The 18,705-nt window shown below is 39.4% G+C and overlaps 1 protein-coding gene across 1 annotated transcript in view; it reads right to left on the bottom strand.

The window, feature by feature from the left end:
* The window catches only part of LOC141147854 (uromodulin-like), a 144,635-nt gene that overhangs the window by 46,721 nt on the left and 79,209 nt on the right, over positions 1–18,705 (bottom strand). Inside the window, exons 12-13 of the mRNA XM_073635021.1 lie at positions 5,242–5,444; positions 3,517–3,671 (exon numbers count right to left, since the gene is read on the bottom strand). Coding sequence (XP_073491122.1) covers positions 3,517–3,671; positions 5,242–5,444 — 358 coding nt within the window. The remainder of the gene's footprint in view (positions 1–3,516; positions 3,672–5,241; positions 5,445–18,705) is intronic.

Raw genomic sequence — 18,705 nt, 5'->3', positions numbered from 1 at the left:
TGTTAATGAGCCCTGTTAGGGCTTGGGCTGCTACCTCAGTGTGCGTCCTTATGATCACACAGCCAGCGCTGAGGACTTCTAACAGTCCAGATCCATGTGCCTAAGGCACCCTCCAACAGGATCATGCCACAACTATTTTTGCTAGCAGCCCTGATGAAGGGGTCTTTAGTCCTCCAAAACGTGTTGGCCTCTTGATATTGCTGAAACTTAAAATAAAATACAAATAACATACCTTTTTGATCACCGGGCGCTCCTTTATTCTCATTTCTTCTACATTGCTCACAATTTGACTTCCATGTAGGTCTGGGTTCATATCCCTGGGCTCACACTGTCTGCATTTGGGGACATGCACCCACACCCACATGGATGTCAGATTGGGAGCAGCGGCTATGCCTGTGAAGCCATTGCATCCCAATTGACGTAAATGGGATTGCCTGCATGGGGATGCACGAAACACCTGTGCATACCTGTGTGGGCAAACATGGCCCTCAATGGACGTACACTTTAGTACGCCACATGTGAACAATGCTTTAGTAGCATATAGCAGTTATGTTGTAAATTATGATTTGTTTGTGCGCACTAATCATGATTTTAGTGTACTTTTAATGAACATAGCCATTTGATGAACATTTGCACAATTATTGCAGGGCACAAAACATCAGTACACTCTTTTTATTCCACAGGTCATGTGCTTTCAGAAAATGTATGGTTTGAGGGATCTTTTCAATTCCAAAAGCTGTAAGTGAAAAATGGTAACCTCTGGATTTTTAGAGTAAATAGTTTTTATTTACAGTTTTTACGGTTTTGCGTACTTTCAGTTTTCACCATTTCACAATAAGTGCAATTTAAAATTTACAAGTATGTGTTATTTATTAAATTTTGCCAGGTATGAATTCACTAATAATGATTTTAGTGTCTTTTTAGCAAAAATATTGTTTTGATAAACATTTGCGAAAATATTGTGGTGCCTTAAAAATCAGTAGCACCTTCCTTTTATTCTACTGGCCATGTGCTTTCAGAAAATGTATAGTTTGGGGGGTCTTTTACAAACTCTGAAAGTTGTAAATGGAAAATGAAAACCTCCAGATTTTTAGAGAAATGTTTTTCACCATTTCCCAAAAAGGAGCAATGTAAAATTTACTAATATTTGTTATTTATTACCTCAATACAAGTTTCACTTTCATGTTTACTAGGAATTTATCAGGAATTTTGTAAAATTTGCAGTGTTTGTATCCGCTAATAATGATTTTAGTGCACTTTTAGCAAAAATGTTGTTTTGGTAAACATTTGTTGAAATATTGCAGGGTCTTAAAAATCAGTAGCACCTTCCTTTCATTCTAATGGCCATGTGTTTTCAGAAAATGTATAGTTTAGTGATCTTTTACAAACTCTGAAAGTTGTAAGTGTAAAATGAAAACCTCCAGATTTTTTGAGAAATGTGGTTATTTATAGTTTTGTGTACTCTCAATTTTCATCATTACGTAAAAAGTGCAATTTAAAATTTACAAATATTTGTTATTTATTAACTCAATACAGGTTAAAATATTAGTGCTGAGTGACCCTCTTTATCATCTAACTTGATGTGTACTGATGTCTGCATTATTTATGTATAGCCAGTACAACTTTTAAACTTGTTCTATGTTTAATAAACTGAGATAAATATTTTTTTACTTTGGTGTATGTGTAATTCTATTTGCCTGGCACCCTTAAATTCCCACCAATTTATCCTCCTGTCTACATATATCATTCAGGGATGGTGGTGCCTTTTTGTTGACACTGTCACCTATCCAAACCAATCACAGGTTAAAATCTTATGTTTAGTAGTAATTCAGCATGAATTTTGTAAAATTTGCTGTGTTTATATCTGCTATGATGAAAAAATGATTTTAGTGTATTTTTAGCGAAAATATTGCTTTGGTAAACATTTGCACAAATATTGTGTGGCCTTAAAAATCAGTAACACCTTACTTTTATTCTACTGTTCCTTTGCTTTCAGAAAATATACAGTTTGGGGAGGGGTCTCTAACAAACTCTGAAAGCTGTAAGGAAAAAATGAAAACCTTCAGATTTTTAGAGAAATTTGGTTATTTACATTTTTGCGTACATTCAATTTTCACCATTTTTCAAAAAGGCGTAATTTAAAAATTACAAATATTTGTTATTTACTAACTCAATACAAGTTAAGCTTTTATATTTATTTTGTGAAATGTGCTGTGTTTTTATCTGCTAATAATGATTTTAGAGTATTTTAAGCGACTACAATTTTTCGATAAACATTAGCACAAATATAGCAGGGCATTAAAATCAGGAGCACCTTCTCTTTATACTACAGGTCATGTGCTTTCAGAAAATATATGGTTTGAAGGAACTTTAACAAACCCTGAAAGCTTTAAGTGAAAAATGAAAACCTTTAGACTTTTGGAGAAATTTGGATATTTACACTTTTGCGTATGTTCGATTTTCACCATTTCGCAAAAAGACGCATTTTAAAATTTACGAACATTTTTTATTTATTAACTCAATACAGGTTACCTGTTATATTTAGTATGACTTTTGTGAAATATACTGTGTTTTTTTTCTGCTAATAATGATTTAGTGTAGTTTTAGCAAAAATATGGTTTGATAAACATTTGCACAAATATCATTGTCCCCTAAAAATCTGTAGCACCTTATTTTTTTTTCTACCGGTCATGTGCTTTCAGAAAATATATGGTTTTAGGGGGTCTTTTACAAACTCTGAATGTTGTAAGGGAAAAATTAAAAAGCAATAGAAAAAAATGCAAAAATGGTCTGGCCAGTTAAGTTTAAAAGTGGAGCGCAGGGCCTGGCAGTGAAAAGGGTAAAATAATAAATTAAAATTTCATCTCACTTTTAGAAGATTTGTAACCAACCTCGTTCTACGAGGGAGTGCATGGTAGGAAGATATCAAGACTGATTTACTAAATGAGTTCAGAATTCTCACACAATAAATTGTGTGAATTTTGCTTTTTTATGCAAATGATTGGATAATTAAAGTAAATATTCACACAGTATTGATATATGCACAGTACAAGGTAAAGGTTTACACAAGGGACTCTTTCTGCTGCATTTTTTGTGTATTTTTTGCATGCCAGATCTAGGAAAGGGTCTGGGGTTATGAGTAGAACAGCCTACCCCCCGGGTTACACAAAGGACCATATACAGCTGACTCTTCTTATACTTTATACCGACACTAATTTGCTGCTTATTCTACATCTGCAGCCTCCCAGCCTAAGGCAGTTTGGTGGTGATAAACCAGGGACACTGACCAAGTTTATATATCTGTGTGACTGGTAGATTGATTGTAATCCTGATGTATAAAGTGGTGCCTAATGTATACATCACTCTGGAGTATGTTGGGGCTATATAAACATGGGAAATACATTTCTACAGCTCTGGACACCAGTTGGTTGGTTACAAAATCTGCATGCAATCTCATCTCATCTCATTCGGCACTACACCTGTATCTAGGAAAGGTACAAAGGAAAAGTGACTCACACTACGTAGGTGCTGATAGCGGTTAGAAGGTTGATCTCCATGTCTGATGGATAATCACAATAAAAGTTAATGGGGATCTCATCTCTTATAATCACTCCGTCAGAAGATGGTGCTAGGTATACAGTATTTGTATATCTGATAACTTTTCCATTATTCTGTAAAATAACATTCATAGCAAACATTAAATAACGATTACAAACAACAATTGTATTACTCATGTAAAGGATGTTTTCTTTATTTTTTTTTTCTGTTTTTTTCCTTGTTCTTTTATTTTCTTTTTCTATATTTTATTGTAGATCTTCTATACAGATCAATTGATTATATTCACAGGTAAATCTAAATTACTCATAAATGCTTCCACTATAAATTAATAATTTGGTAATAGTTACCTATTTACATATATGTTAATATGATAAAAACCGCATGATATTAGGTGCAAAGGCATAATATCAATGCAGTAAAAGGAAACATTGGTAGCGGTTTAGGTTAGTGGGCAAGCTTTGTAAATCTACCCCTTTCTGTTTGAGGCTTGTAAATTGCATATTTTCAATAAAAAATATTTGAGAAAATGACAAAAAAAAGAACAATTCCAGGCAAAATGTTTTTCTTTTTTTTCTCTTAAGAAATAGGACTTATTACATAATATAGTCATGTAGTCATGTATCCAACTTCTTTCTTCTGCAGCCTGCCGCTCGGTGTGAGCTGCCATTTTAGTCAAAGAAAGGCAACAATATGTGTTAGCTTATCAATAAAGTGACCAATGATTGGTTTACTGATCACTCTCTGCTTGTCCCTATTGTAACCTTCACCATAAAGATCATTCACCTCCTGGACTGTCACCTTTACAGCCATTTGGGTTTCCTGTTCTTCAAGGGGAAATCCAGAGCTCAGTTACATTGTTACATCTGCTGACCCCGATCTGTTCTAAACATTTGTGATTTACAAATTATTTTATGGATTCTTATTGAGAAACTGGCAAGCCTGCTAGGACATACTCAGCATCAAACCTTCTCATCACAAATATACATTTATCAAATGAGGATTTTAAATGCACATTAGTGTTCATCTGAATGTAGCCTTTGAATTGGACAGAGAATGGGAAGAAAGGATGATGGGTAGGTGACTATTCCGGGGTTTACTTGTTTTATCTAATTACCACCTTAGTCATTTTCTACTATCTGATTACTTCAGGAAGTCTGTTGTATATTTGAAACATATCAGGTACGTCCTTTATGTTTATTACATTCAGTCCTTATTATTTCTTATTAAAATACAGACAGGTTAATGTATGATTGCATATCAGATGTGTTAAAATGAGTTAATGACATCAGATACATAATCATAAAGTGATTGAAAAAGTAACATAAAAGTAGCATGCCCATTGATGTACTTAGTGTGAATAGCAAAAGAGTCATTCCATGTCCTCATATCACCTTCTCAGAGTCCATTATTAAACATTTTTATGAACTGACTTCTCCATGAATGAGCTGGATATTGAGCACAACTTAGTGAATACTCTTAGAGAAGTTGAAATAAGGACACAGCGATGAACGTGTTTTCATTCACACTCAGTGCAAGACTGGGCATTTGTTTTTAAACATCAAATGCCCATTTAATTGTGATGAGAAATGACAAGCCTGGGCTAAAACAAATGGGGACAATGGCAATGCAAACATTTTATGAATACAACATCAACAGATAACATGGTAATGGACATCTACGTACCCAACTGGATCCCCCACAACTGCCATTTGCAGGCCGTGTGATGAAAATGATGTAACTTTTATCACTTCTTTCAATGATTCCTTGGCAGGAATAGTCTCTCAGATGGATGGATGAGGTCCTATATCCCCACTTCTCCACAAGACATTTGCTGAATCTCACTTCTATATTCTCTAGGCCACAGGTGACTTGTGGTTTAAGGTCATCTACACAAGTAGAAAGATGAATAATATTGATATATGATGTCAATATGATAAAAAATATATAATATAATAATATATATATATATATATATATATATATATATATATATATATATATATAATAGAAGATCTATCTTGTCATCAAAATGACTCATCTGTTTCACACACCAAGGATTGGTTAGGGGATAAGTTCACCTTTGGGAACATGTAGCAGGTTCACACTCCTGCAGCCTCTCCCTGATCTGCTGCCTCCCTATAACAGCAAGCTGGGGATCTTCTTCCCGCACTTGCTGTCACTATTTTAAAAAAGCGCACCTGTGCAAGGGCACTACCCACCCAGCCGCGCCATTCATTCACAGGTTTCTGTGAATGGAAGAACTACAACTACTGTCAGCCATTGCAGCTGATGGCTTTTAGTTCTCAATGAACTACCATGGTGCTGGTGAGCGCTCCAGGTAATTCATTGATCCTTCCTGTCATTCAGTAACTACCTCCCTGTACAATGTATAGGCAGACAGTATACTGAGATTGTCTGCAGGATCCAGGCATTGCACCTGCATTCTTATGCGGGTGCAATGCCTTACAGGCTGAAATGTAAAAAGGTGAACTTATCCTTTAAATATGTTGACTACATTAAGTAAAGGAGTGAATGGGGGGGTTGGGTTTGTATGCGTTTAAAAAAAACTTTTACCTGTACATTGAAAGGGGGGGTAAAATGTATTAGCTACCCTATTCCAGAAGGAAAGTGACATAATGGTTACCATAACACCTGAACTGATTTTGAAAGGGGAGGGACATCCCTCCAGTTGTTTAGAAACTACAATTCCCATCATGCCTAGTCATGTCTGTGAATGTCAGAGTTTTACAATGCCTCATGGGACATGTAGTTCTGCAACAGCTGGAGGGCCTTAGTTTGGAGATCCTTGATCTTGAAGAACCCTCTAATGCCGCATACACACAAGAGGACTTTTCTTCCAGACTGGTCCGACGGTCTATCGGAAAAGACTGGTCAGATGGACTTTCGGCGGACTTCCGACGGACTTTCCGAACAAACGGACTTGCCTACACGATCACACCAAAGTCCGACGGATTCATACGTGATGACGTATGACCGGACTAAAATAAGGAAGTTGATAGCCAATAGCTGCCCTAGCATCGGTTTTCGTCCGTCGGACTAGCATACAGATGAGCAGACTTTTCGTCAGGAACTGGGTCTGGCAGAGTTCTGACGTAAAGATTTGAAACATGTTCCAAATCTAAAGTCCGTCAGATTTTCAACCGAAAAAGTCCACTGCAGTTCCGATGAAGCCCACACATAGTCCAATTGTCTGCTGGACCGAAAAGTCTGCTCGTGTGTACGCGGCATTAGAGCTCAAGGACATGCAGACAATACTATTCACCCATGGCCATAGTACACAGTAACTGGTATCTTTGGGGGAATGGGACATGCACATTCCCAATTTTGTATTCATAAATTGATATGAATCAATATGAAAAAGAGAAAAAGCAAGTTCTTCAATTAAACTGAGCCAGTTGTGAACTAAGATAACACTGCTGCTGGAGTACAGGCACTGAGCATGAAAGTACATTTATTATACTTCAAATCGGAGACAGCACTTTGGATTTATAGAGGATGTGACATTTGCACAAGTTACCACTATGCTCCACCCGCTCTTAATGATATGCTCCACCCCTTTTCATTTGAGTGTAAAATGCCACAGCCTTTATTGGCCACTGAAGATTTGGCATTTGGCAGCAGAATGGCTGGGGGGTGGCTTAGAACAATGAGGATTTGGACAGAAAGCAATGTTCTCAGTACAGCCTGGACCTAATATCTAAGGGGCTCAACAAAGGCACAGAAACTGATGCGAAGAAAGGAGATGGACTTCTTATAAGTCAAAACATGTTTATTTTAAAACAGTATTTTTTTAATTACCGTATATACTCGAGTATAAATTGATCCAAATATAAGCCGAGGCACCTACTTTTACCACAAAAAACTGGGAAAACGCATTGGCTCGAGTATAAGCCGAGGGTGAGAAATGCAGCAGCTACTGTAAGTGGAAAAAGAGGGTCTACAATGCCCATCTGCAGCTGCATGCCTCACTGTGTCCATTGCATACCTCCCTGTGTCCATTGCAGTCTCCCTGTGTGCATTGCATGCCTTCCTGTGTCCATTGCAGCCTCCCTGTGTCCATTGCAGCCTCCCTGTGTCCACTGCATGCCTCCCTGTGTGCACTGCAGTCTCCCTGTGTCCATTGCATACTTCCCTGTGTCCATTGCAGCCTCCCTGTGTGCATTGCAGCCTCCCTGTGTCCATTGCATACTTCCCTGTGTCCATTGTAGCCTCCCTGTGTCCATTGCAGCCTCCCTGTGTCCATTGCAGCCTCCCTGTGTGCATTGCATGCCTTCCTGTGTCCATTGCAGCCTCCCTGTGTCCATTGCAGCCTCCCTGTGTCCACTGCATGCCTCCCTGTGTGCACTGCATGCCTCCCCATGTCCACTGCAGCCTCCCTGTGTGCATTGCATGCCTCCCTGTGTCTGTTGCAGCCTCCCTGTGTCCATTGCATGCCTCCCTGTGTGCATTGCATGCCTTCCCTGAGTCCATTGCCCTGTGTCCATGCCTTTCCTGTGTCCATTGCCCTGTGTCCATGCCTTACCTGTGTCCATTGCCCTGTGTCCATGCCTTCCCTGTGTCCATTGCCTCCCTGTGCTGATCTGCCTTCCTGATCAGCCCGTGTTATGCAGTCAGACGGCGGCCATTCCAGTGTACAAAAGCCGTGCCTCCTCCTCCTCATCCATGATAGGTGGAACACTCAGTTTCCCAGCAGTCATTGTTCAGTGTTCCGCCTATCACGGACATCCTCTCATCCTGGTCCATGGGATGAGGATGAGAGGACGTCTGTGATAGCGGAACACTGAACACTGACTCACCGCTGGTAAAATGAGTGTTCTCCTATCACGGCCGATGACGAGGAGGAGGTGTGGCTTTTGTACACTGGTCGGCTGCTGTCTGAGCATTACACATGGGCTGATCAGGTAGGCAGATCACAGTGACTCCAGTATAAGCCGAGGGGGGCACTTTCAGCACAAGAAAAATGTGCTGAAAAACTCGGCTTATACTCGAGTATATACGCTATTTGTCAAAACTAAAAAGTGTGTATAATCACCCTCCTCAAAAATACCAGACTATTCCACTTTTATTCCACTTATCAAAGGGCCCTATTGTCAAAGCTGAATGATAACCTGTAAACATTTTGAGCTGAAATTTTGCTGCCTGTTTACCTGGTTGAGCTGAAATTGTACCCACCCTGAACTACTGCATTTGTTTACACTAAATATAAATAATAATACAATTATTTTAACTTTTTTTTAATTATCTCCAGCAGAGTATGGAGAGCTCCAGCTAGTAATTTTAAAAATTTAAAGAGAAAGCGCCTCTTAAGTATCAGTGTTTTATTCAGTAATTAAAAGCATACATGAGCACTTACATTTGGGCTGGTGAATGACAGCATCCATAGAGAACAAGACCCAGTATCGTCAAAACTCCAAGTGTGTATGGCTGGATGGATGCCGGGCAGATGGCCGCGGACCTCCGCTCGGAGATGCCGGCTGTGTGTGCGGTAAGGTCAAAAAGTCACTTCCGCGTTCCAACAGGGTCACGTGGGTGATGACGTCACTCGGGTAGTTCAGATTCACAGGGATCCACTAAGCGTTTCTGAGCATGCGCGAAGCTCACAACGGGCATGCGCGCTCCTTTATCAAGTGTGTATAGGACAGAAAACAAGGAAGCTTAAATAGCTCTATGTAAGAGACAGATACTGATCTGGACCAATTAAAGGAAGAGGGTGTATCTGAGAGAATTGGATAACGATAGGAGGGATAAATTCTCTATGGATTACAAATTGATGAAGAAATAGTAATATACTTATAAAGATGGTAAATTAATAAGGCTAATAGAATTTATCACAAGACATGAAAATATAAAAATGAGAAGATTAGAAATAAATGAATAAATACAAGATATATTCTATTGATTATTAGTAAAATGATAAGGAAAATACTGATTAAAAATACATGATAATAATAATAGATAATGGGTAGTAAACGTGGGACTATTATGTTCTATAATATATATTACTCATACGAGTAAATACGGGTATGTCATATGAGACAATACATTTTCTGTAATGGTTAAATATGGGTAAGAAAAAAAAAAAATATATATATATACGAAAAATAGAAAAATATATAAAAATATATGAAAAATATAATGGGAGTATTTACTTAAATGTCTTATGGTGGGGGGCCCTCAATTAAATTTATGCTATAAAAAAGGCTATCATAAATGGACTGATACCAAGTATAGAAAAAAGCTTTAAAAACGATTAAAACTAATAAAAAGGGGGGATAAGAGTTGGGGAGGAGGGGAGGGGGAGGGGGGGGCATAAGTCATATAAATGGGTTCACCGTGCATATGTGCAACATGTGTTATTGTATCATTGCAGTATAGCAATATAGGGAAATGAAAAGCAGACAGTTGCACACTGGATTGTTAGTGTAATATAATAAATTCATTCTATATGATGGTATCCAAAAAGTTTCACGCTCGCTTAGTTTAGAGAAACGCTCGGCCTCGGATAATTTGCATGGTATGGACTAAATTACCCATACCTGTAGGCCAGCAGTAGATTGGTGGTGGTGTTCAAGAAAATGTCTAGGGACACTGTGTTCGTCACAGCCTTTTTCTATAAACCGGCGATGTTTGCCGAATCGTTGTCGCAGAGGACAGATGGTGTGTCCAACGTACAATAATTTACAAGGACATGTGAGGCAATACACAACGTAGTCAGTCGAACAGTTATAGAAACCTTCTAACTGGTATGTTTTATCCTTATGTTGAAAGCTGCATTGGCCATGGCTCACAAAGGCGCAGGTCTTACATAAGGCTTTATTACACCTATACATGCCAGTGAGTGGAATAAGGCAAAGAGTGTTCTCTGGTTTGGTGGTTTTAAATCTGCTAGGTGCTAATTTGTTTTTTAATGTTGGGGCCCTTCTATAAGTGACCTTTGGTTTGTTGCCAAGGTCATTATTGAGAAAGGGATCCTGTTTAAGAATATTCCAATGTTTTTGGAGTATGGATACCATCCTTCTGTGCTTATTGTGATATCTGGTGATAAAGCGAACAGTGCCATGATCAGTCTGTTTGGATGTTTTAGGCTTTTTTCCAGAAAGGTAAATAGCATGTGCTTGATCAACCAACTTTTCAGGAAACCCTTTTTCTAAAAATATGTTTTTAAGATGAATACTCTGGGTGATATAATCGGAATCCCTAGTGCAGTTTTGTCTTAGTCTACAATATTGCCCCTTGGGAATGTTATTTACCCACTGTGGGTGGTGACAATTATTGTAATGTAGATAAGAATTTCCTGCCGTAGGTTTGGTATAATTACGTGAAAAAATGGAATTTTGTTCATGAAATAATTCTAGATCTAAAAAGGGAAGACTCTCCTCATTATGTTCAGATGTAAATGATAGGCCAAGATCATTGGCATTACAATAGGAAACAAAACTCTCGACTGAAGATGATGGGCCATCCCAGATGACAATATTGTCATCTATATATCTGCCGAAGAAAATAATATGTCGAGCAAAGGGGTTATTATTCCATATGTATTTGTCTTCCCACAGACCTATGGAATAATAACCCCTTTGCTCGACAACAAACCCAAGATGTAAGATATGTTAATTATGAAACATACACTACTCATCAAGCTACCAGGAGACCCCAGTATAATGATCGGACACCACAGCAAGGGGGGAGGAAACCATTCTATTGGAGAAACAACAGGAGATTTCAGAATGGGAACAATTGGTACAAACACCCTTATGATCAAAGGGACCACAGAAGACCACCACAAGATCATAGGGACCAGAGAAGGCAACCCTATGAGTATAGAGATAACAGGGACCAGAGAAGGCCACCCTATGAGTATAGGGATAACAGAAGACCACCATATGACCACCAAGGCCCACGTGGCAGAAGTCCCATACAGGATTATGGACATAGTGAGAGAAGAGGGCCACAACAAAGGGAGTACCAACAATATGAACGGAGCCCAATACCCACCTATAATCAGTATGCTCCACTCACGGATCGAGATGAAAATAATTATGATAGACAATATCTGACAAATCAAGGTGGGACTGAATATACCAGGCCTTTTTTAGACAGAGGCAGGGAGAACCACCCACCAAGGAGTACAGAAGAGACAAGAAGTTCCAGAAGAAGCCAAGAAAGAAAAGAGGAAAACGATCCGGGAAGAGAGAGCAAAAGAAAAAGAGAGTGAAAGGGGAAGGCATCTTTAACCTAAGTGGTCAATCGCTTACGCATGAGGAAATAGGGGTCTTGGATAAAGGGCTAAAATATGCACCTACTAAGAACTTAGACAAATTCCAGACATACGTAGGTATCCAGAAATTTGTGAGGAAACTCAACATTAAGAAATATATTTTGGGAAACCCTTCAAAACAAAGATATGGCGATACAGATACTGATGGAATCCTACATAGTACATTAAGGAACAAATCGGTTTTTAACCCACCTGTGAGAGATAATAAAGTTTTTAAGAAAATGGTTTTAGAAGATATTAAAGATTTGAGAATAAAGAAGAAAGAGGGACCCTGTTACATCAAAAGTGGTATTCGGAAACTGACTCAACGCAAAGATTTGGTCATTAGACCAGAAGATAAGGGAGGGGGTATCGTGATTTTATCAAAAGAACAATACCATGAGAGCATGATGAACATGCTGAGAGATGAAACCACCTACAACAAATTATTGGGTAACCCGATGTTTAAATGCAGAATAGCACTCGAAAAGGTAGTACATCTAGGGGTAAAGAGAAACATTCTAAATAAGAAAGAAGCCCGTTTTTTAATACCAGACTCCTGTCGGACTCCAATCATATACTCATTACCGAAAATACACAAAAGTAAAACTGATCCACCACCAAGACCGATAGTAAACGGAATAGATTCACTAACTGCCAGGACAGGCGAATACATAGACTTTTTCCTACAACCAGCTGTTCAGAGCACGAAAGCGTATCTAAGAGACACTAATGCCGCGTACACATGGTCGGACTTTTCGTCTACAAAAGTCCAACGGACGCCGACGGACTAAAGCTGGCTGGTAATCCGTTCGTGTGTGGGCTTCTCCGGACTTTCAGCAGACTTTTTCAGCCTCAAATCCGACGGACTTTAGATTTGAAACATGCTTCAAATCTTTACGTCGTAACTACGACGGACCCGAAATCCGCTCGTCTGTGTGCTAGTCCGACGGACAAAAACCCATGCTAGGGCAGCTATTGGCTACTGGCTATGAACTTCCTTATTTTAGTCCGGCGTACGTCATCACGTACGAATCCGTCGGACTTTTGTGTGGTCGTGTGTAGGCAAGTCCGTTCGTTAGAAAGTCTGCTGCAAGTCCGCCGAAAGTCCGCCGGAAGTCTATCGGACAGGCTGTCGGACTTTTGTAGACGAAAAGTCCGACCGTGTGTACGCGGCATAAGGAAATGTTACAGATTTTGGAGAATATCCCTAGAGAAGAAGGCCCTTGGATTATGGCGACCGCGGGCGTGTCATCCTTATACATGATAATACTCCACCATCAAGCGTGTGAGGCGGCTAAATGGGGCTTGAGGTCTTTTACCACACTCCCATGCACACAAAGAAAGTTTATAATAAAATGCTTGGAGTTCTGCCTTAAGAATAATTACTTTTGGTATGACAAGAACTACTACCACCAGCAGACAGGTGTGGCAATGGGTGCTAAATTTGCCCCGAGTGTAGCCGGCCTGTTCATGGCCCAGTGGGAAGAAGAACACGTTTTTAACAACAGACCCAGCAAACTGGCAATCTACAAAAGATACATTGATGATGTCTTCATATTATGGAAAGGGAACTCTGATCAGCTGACTTGTTTTTTAGAAAGATTGAATACCAATGACAGGAATATTAAATTATCTTGGGAAATGAGCGAGAAAAATGTAACATTCATTGATCTGGATATCATACAAGAAAATTCCAGACTATGGTCACAAACGCACTTTAAAAATGTGGATAGGAACAGCTATTTGCCAATAGAAAGTTGCCACCACAGAAACTGGCTTTTTAATATACCCAAGGGACAATTGATGAGGGTAAGACGCAACTGCACCCGTTTGGGGACCTTTCTGGACCAAGCAGAAAAAATAGGAGAAAAATTTGTCACGAAGGGCTATGACCAGAAGTTTATTAAGAAGCAAATCACGGAGGTGACAGAAATGTTTTGTAATGAGTTAATCAAAAAGAAAGTCAAGAAGGAGACATCATCGGTAGTAACCCCTATAATTCTAGATTTTAACGTACAATATAAGAAGGTGGAGAAGATAGTTAAAAAACATTGGCACATTCTTTTGGCGGATAGAGACCTATATGATACCCTACCTATCAATCCAAAATTTGTATATAAGAGAGCACCTACTATTAGAGATAAAGTGGTCAAGAGGGTAATCGATCCAACGAAGAAAAGTTTTTCCTTTTTTACAGGAAAGGGTTTTTTTGCCTGCAAAAGATGTTTTGCTTGTCTGAGAACGAAGCGTCCAAATGAGAAAAAATTCCAGTTTATGTCCACTAGCACAGGAGAATCATATGAAATCAGCTATTTCATTTGCTGCAACACCGAAGGAGCTGTTTATGCCCTGGAGTGCAGTTGCGGCCTACAGTATGTAGGCCGCACAAAAAGACCTCTCAGAGTGCACATTAAAGAGCACGTGCAAAACATCCTAAAGGGATATGACAAGCACAGTGTGTCTAAACATTTTCTGTTATACCACAACAAGGATCCCACGCAGTTAAGGTTCTGGGGAATAGAACCATATGTTAGACACTGGCGGGGTGGACACAAGGTGAGGACCCTCAGCCAGTTAGAATCTAGATGGATATACACATTAGACACTTTCTCTCCCAGAGGTTTGAATATCGAGTTTGATCTCAACTGTTTTCTTAGTGATTTTTAATGCTCTTAACTTGCCCCGGATCCCCCTCCCCCCTTTTTTTCCTTTTTTTCCTTTTTTCTTTATGTATTTTAGCGATTTTATATGGTCGTTTACATATGGTGGGCTCCTTTTCCATGCACCTATTTTTGTTTTTATACACGTGACGATAATTTTACACCCCCCCCCCTTTTCCTTCACCCTCCCTCTCTTCCTTTTCCTTCTATCGCTGTGTATATTTCTCTTTTAGAGGTTTTTTATACGTAATAACTTTTAACTATTTTAGATTTGTGTGCATCATATGAGTGATGGATGCACACTATGTTTACATATATATTTGGGTCTTTATCACATTGTATTATGGTTCTATATTATGTGTATGGTTCGGTCATGTATGGACTGAGATATAGTTGGCAGTGTCAGAGCCTATCCTGTCCTATATACACTGACAGAGCCCTGCGGATAATTCTTTGTATTAAAAAGGTCCCATTAAGGATACAGTGTTTTTAATTAGGTTTAATCTGAATATATGCAAGTAATTTTTTATGTCGCCCCTATAGAGTGCTAGGTTGAGCTGCCAGTGTAAGTTCTTTTCCTTACATTAGTGCTTACAGTCACTCTGGCATCCATCCGCAGCAGAACACAGTTTACTTAGCTGCCATCTAAGTTCCTTCTATAGAGCACTATTTGTATTGAGTAGCCTCTATAATCTGTTCCCGGTGTTGCGGACATACATATACAACAGCATATGGCACTATTAATCAATCAATACTGTTCAAAGTAATCCTGGGATGGTGTCACTGGATTGTGTCCCCAGCTTCTCCCTAATAAGATATTTCTCCACTGCAAACAGTATCTTTGCCAATTTGGTAAAAATCTATACAGGCATCAATACAGAGAAACCATTTTTTTCCAACCAACAAGATGGCCCCCACATCCTGGTACGCAGGATTACTTTAAACAGGCTTGATTGACCTTCCTTGGTGGGAGTCCACATTGAGGAGTAAGAGGCAGTGTGAAAGGGTGATGATGACGGCTCCTCTGTTAATACTCCTTTCCTCTGTTGTCCTAATAATCACCACTATTGAGAGTTCTTATATGGACCAACTATGATTATGTAAATTGGACTGATAATCTGATTTCTTATATTTTTTATATATATATATTTTTTTTAAGTCCGTAATTCTTATTGTTTCTTATGTTGTTATGTTGTTATTCCAGTATATATGTGCTAGCAGCTTTTGTATTTTGCCGTTTTTTAACCACTTCAGCCCCGGAAGGATTTACCCCCTTCCTGACCAAAGCACTTTTTACAGTTTGGCACTGCGTCGCTTTAACTGCTAATTGCGCGGTCATGCGAAGCTGTACCCAAACGAAATTTGCGTCATTTTCTTCCCACAAATAGAGCTTTCTTTTAATGGTATTTGATCACCTCTGCCGTTTTTTATTTTTTGCGCTATACACGGAAAAAAACGAAAATTTTGAAAAAAAATGATATTTTCTACTTTTTGTTTTTAAAAAAATCCAATAAACTCAATTTTAGTCATACATTTAGGCCAAAATGTATTCGGCCACATGTCTTTGGTAAAAAAAAAATGTCAACAAGCGTATATTTATTGGTTTGCGCAAAAGTTATAGTGTCTACAAACTAGGGTACATTTTCTGGAATTTACACAGCTTTTAGTTTATGACTGCCTATGTCATTTCTTGAGGTGCTAAAATGGCAGGGCAGTACAAACCCCCCCAAATGACCCCATTTTGGAAAGTAGACACCCCAAGGAAATTGCTGAGAGGCATATTAAGCCCATTGATTATTAATTTTTTTGTCCCAAGTGATTGAATAATGACAAAACAAAAAAAAAATTACAAAAAGTTGTTACTTAATGATATATTGCTCACACAGGCCATGGGCATATGTGGAATTGCACCCCAAAATAAATTTAGCTGCTTCTCCTGAGTATGGGGATACCACATGTGTGGGACTTTTTGGGAGCCTAGCCACGTACGGGGCCCTGAAAACCAAGCACCGCCTTCAGGATTTCTAAGGGCGTAAATTTTTGATTTCACTCCTCAGTACCTATCACAGTTTTGAAGGCCATAAAATGCCAAGATGGCACAAACCCCCCCAAATGACCCCATTTTGGGAAAGTAGACACCCCAAGCTATTTGCTGAGAGGCATGTTGAGTCCATGGAATATTTTATATTTTGACACAAGTTGCGGGAAAGTGACCAATTTTTTTTTTGCACAAAGTTGTCACTAAATGATATATTGCTCACACAGGCCATAGTCATATGTGGAATTGCAACCCAAAATACATTTAGCTGCTTCTCCTGAGTATGGAGATACCACATGTGTGGGACTTTTTGGGAGCCTAGCCGCATACTGGGCCCCGAAAACCAAGCACCGCCTTCAGGATTTCTAAGGGCGTAAATTTTTGATTTCACTCCCCACTACCTATCACAGTTTTGAAGGCCATAAAATGCCAAGATGGCACAACCCCCCCCCCCCAAATGACCCCATTTTGGAAAGTAGACATCCCAAGCTATTTGCTGAGAGGCATGTTGAGTCCATGGAATATTTTATATTCTGACACAAGTTGCGGGAAAGTGACAATTTTTTTTTTGTACAAAGTTGTCACTAAATGATATATTGCTCACACAGGCCATGGGCATATGTGGAATTACACCCCAAAATACATTCTACTGCATCTCCTGAGTATGGGGATACCACATGTGTGAGACTTTTTGGGAGCCTAACCGCGTACGGGGCCCCAAAACCAAGCACCGCCTTCAGGATTTCTAAGGGCGTGAATTTTTGATTTCACTCCTCACTACCTATCACAGTTTTGAAGGCCATAAAATGCCAAGATGGCACAAACCCCCCAAATGACCTAATTTTAGAAAGTAGACACCCCAAGCTATTTCCTGAGAGGCATGTTGAGTCCATGGAATATTTTATATTTTGCCACAAGTTGCAGGAAAATGACAAACTTTTTTTTTGCACAAAGTTGTCACTAAATGATATATTGCTCACACAGGCCATGGGCATATGTGGAATTGCACCCCAAAATACATTCTGCTGATTCTCCTGAGTACGGGGATACCACATGTGTGGGAATTTTTGGGAGCCTAGCCGCGTACGGGGCCCCGAAACCAAGCACCGCCTTCAGGATTTCTAAGGGCATAAATTTTTGATTTCACTCCTCACTACCTATCACAGTTTTGAAGTCCATAAAATGCCAAGATGGCACAAAACCCCCACAAATGACCCCATTTTGGAAAGTAGACACCCCAAGCTATTTGCTGAGAGGCATGTTGAGTCCATGAAATATTTTATATTTTGACACAAGTTGCGGGAAAGTGACATTTTTTTTTTTTTTGCATAAAGTTGTCACTAAATGATATATTGCTCAAACATGCCGTGGGCATATGTGGAATTACACCCCAAAAATACATTCTGCTGCTTCTCCTGAGTACGGGGATACCACATGTGTGGGACTTTTTTGGGATTCTAGCTGCATACGGGGCCCCGAAAACCAATCACCGCCTTCAGGATTTCTAAGGGCGTAAATTTTTGATTCACTCCTCACTACCTCTCACAGTTTTGAAGGCCATAAAATGCCAAGATAGCACAACCCCCCCCCAAATGACCCCATTTTGGAAAGTAGACACCCCAAGCTATTTGCTGAGAGGCATGGTGAGTATTTTGCAGCTCTCATTTGTTTTCGAAAATGAAGAAAGACAAGAAAAATTATTTTTTTCTTTTTTCAATTTTCAAAACTTTGTGACAATAAGCGAGGTCTGCAAAATACTCACTATACCTCTCAGCAAATAGCTTGGGATGTCTACTTTCCAAAATAGGGTCATTTGGGGGGGGGTTTGTGCCACCTGGGCATTCCATGGCCTCCGAAACTGTGATAGGCAGTGAAGAGTGAAATCAAAAATTTACGCCCTTAGAAAGCCTGAAGGCGGTGCTTGGTTTTCGGGGTCCCGTACGCGGCTAGGCTCCCAAAAAGTCTCACATATGTCGTATCCCCGTACTCAGGAGAAGCAACAGAATGTATTTTGGTGTGTAATTTCACATATTCCCATGGCATGTTTGAGCAATATATCATTAAGTGACAACTTTGTGCAAAAAAAAATTGTCTTTTTCCCGCAACTTGTGTCACAATGTAAAATATTCCATGGACTCTACATGCCTCTCAGTAAATAGCTTGGGGTG

This window comes from Aquarana catesbeiana, linkage group LG06, assembly GCF_042186555.1.
Source record: "Aquarana catesbeiana isolate 2022-GZ linkage group LG06, ASM4218655v1, whole genome shotgun sequence".
NCBI lineage: Eukaryota > Metazoa > Chordata > Amphibia > Anura > Ranidae > Aquarana > Aquarana catesbeiana.
This window is presented reverse-complemented; position numbering and strand designations above follow the sequence as displayed.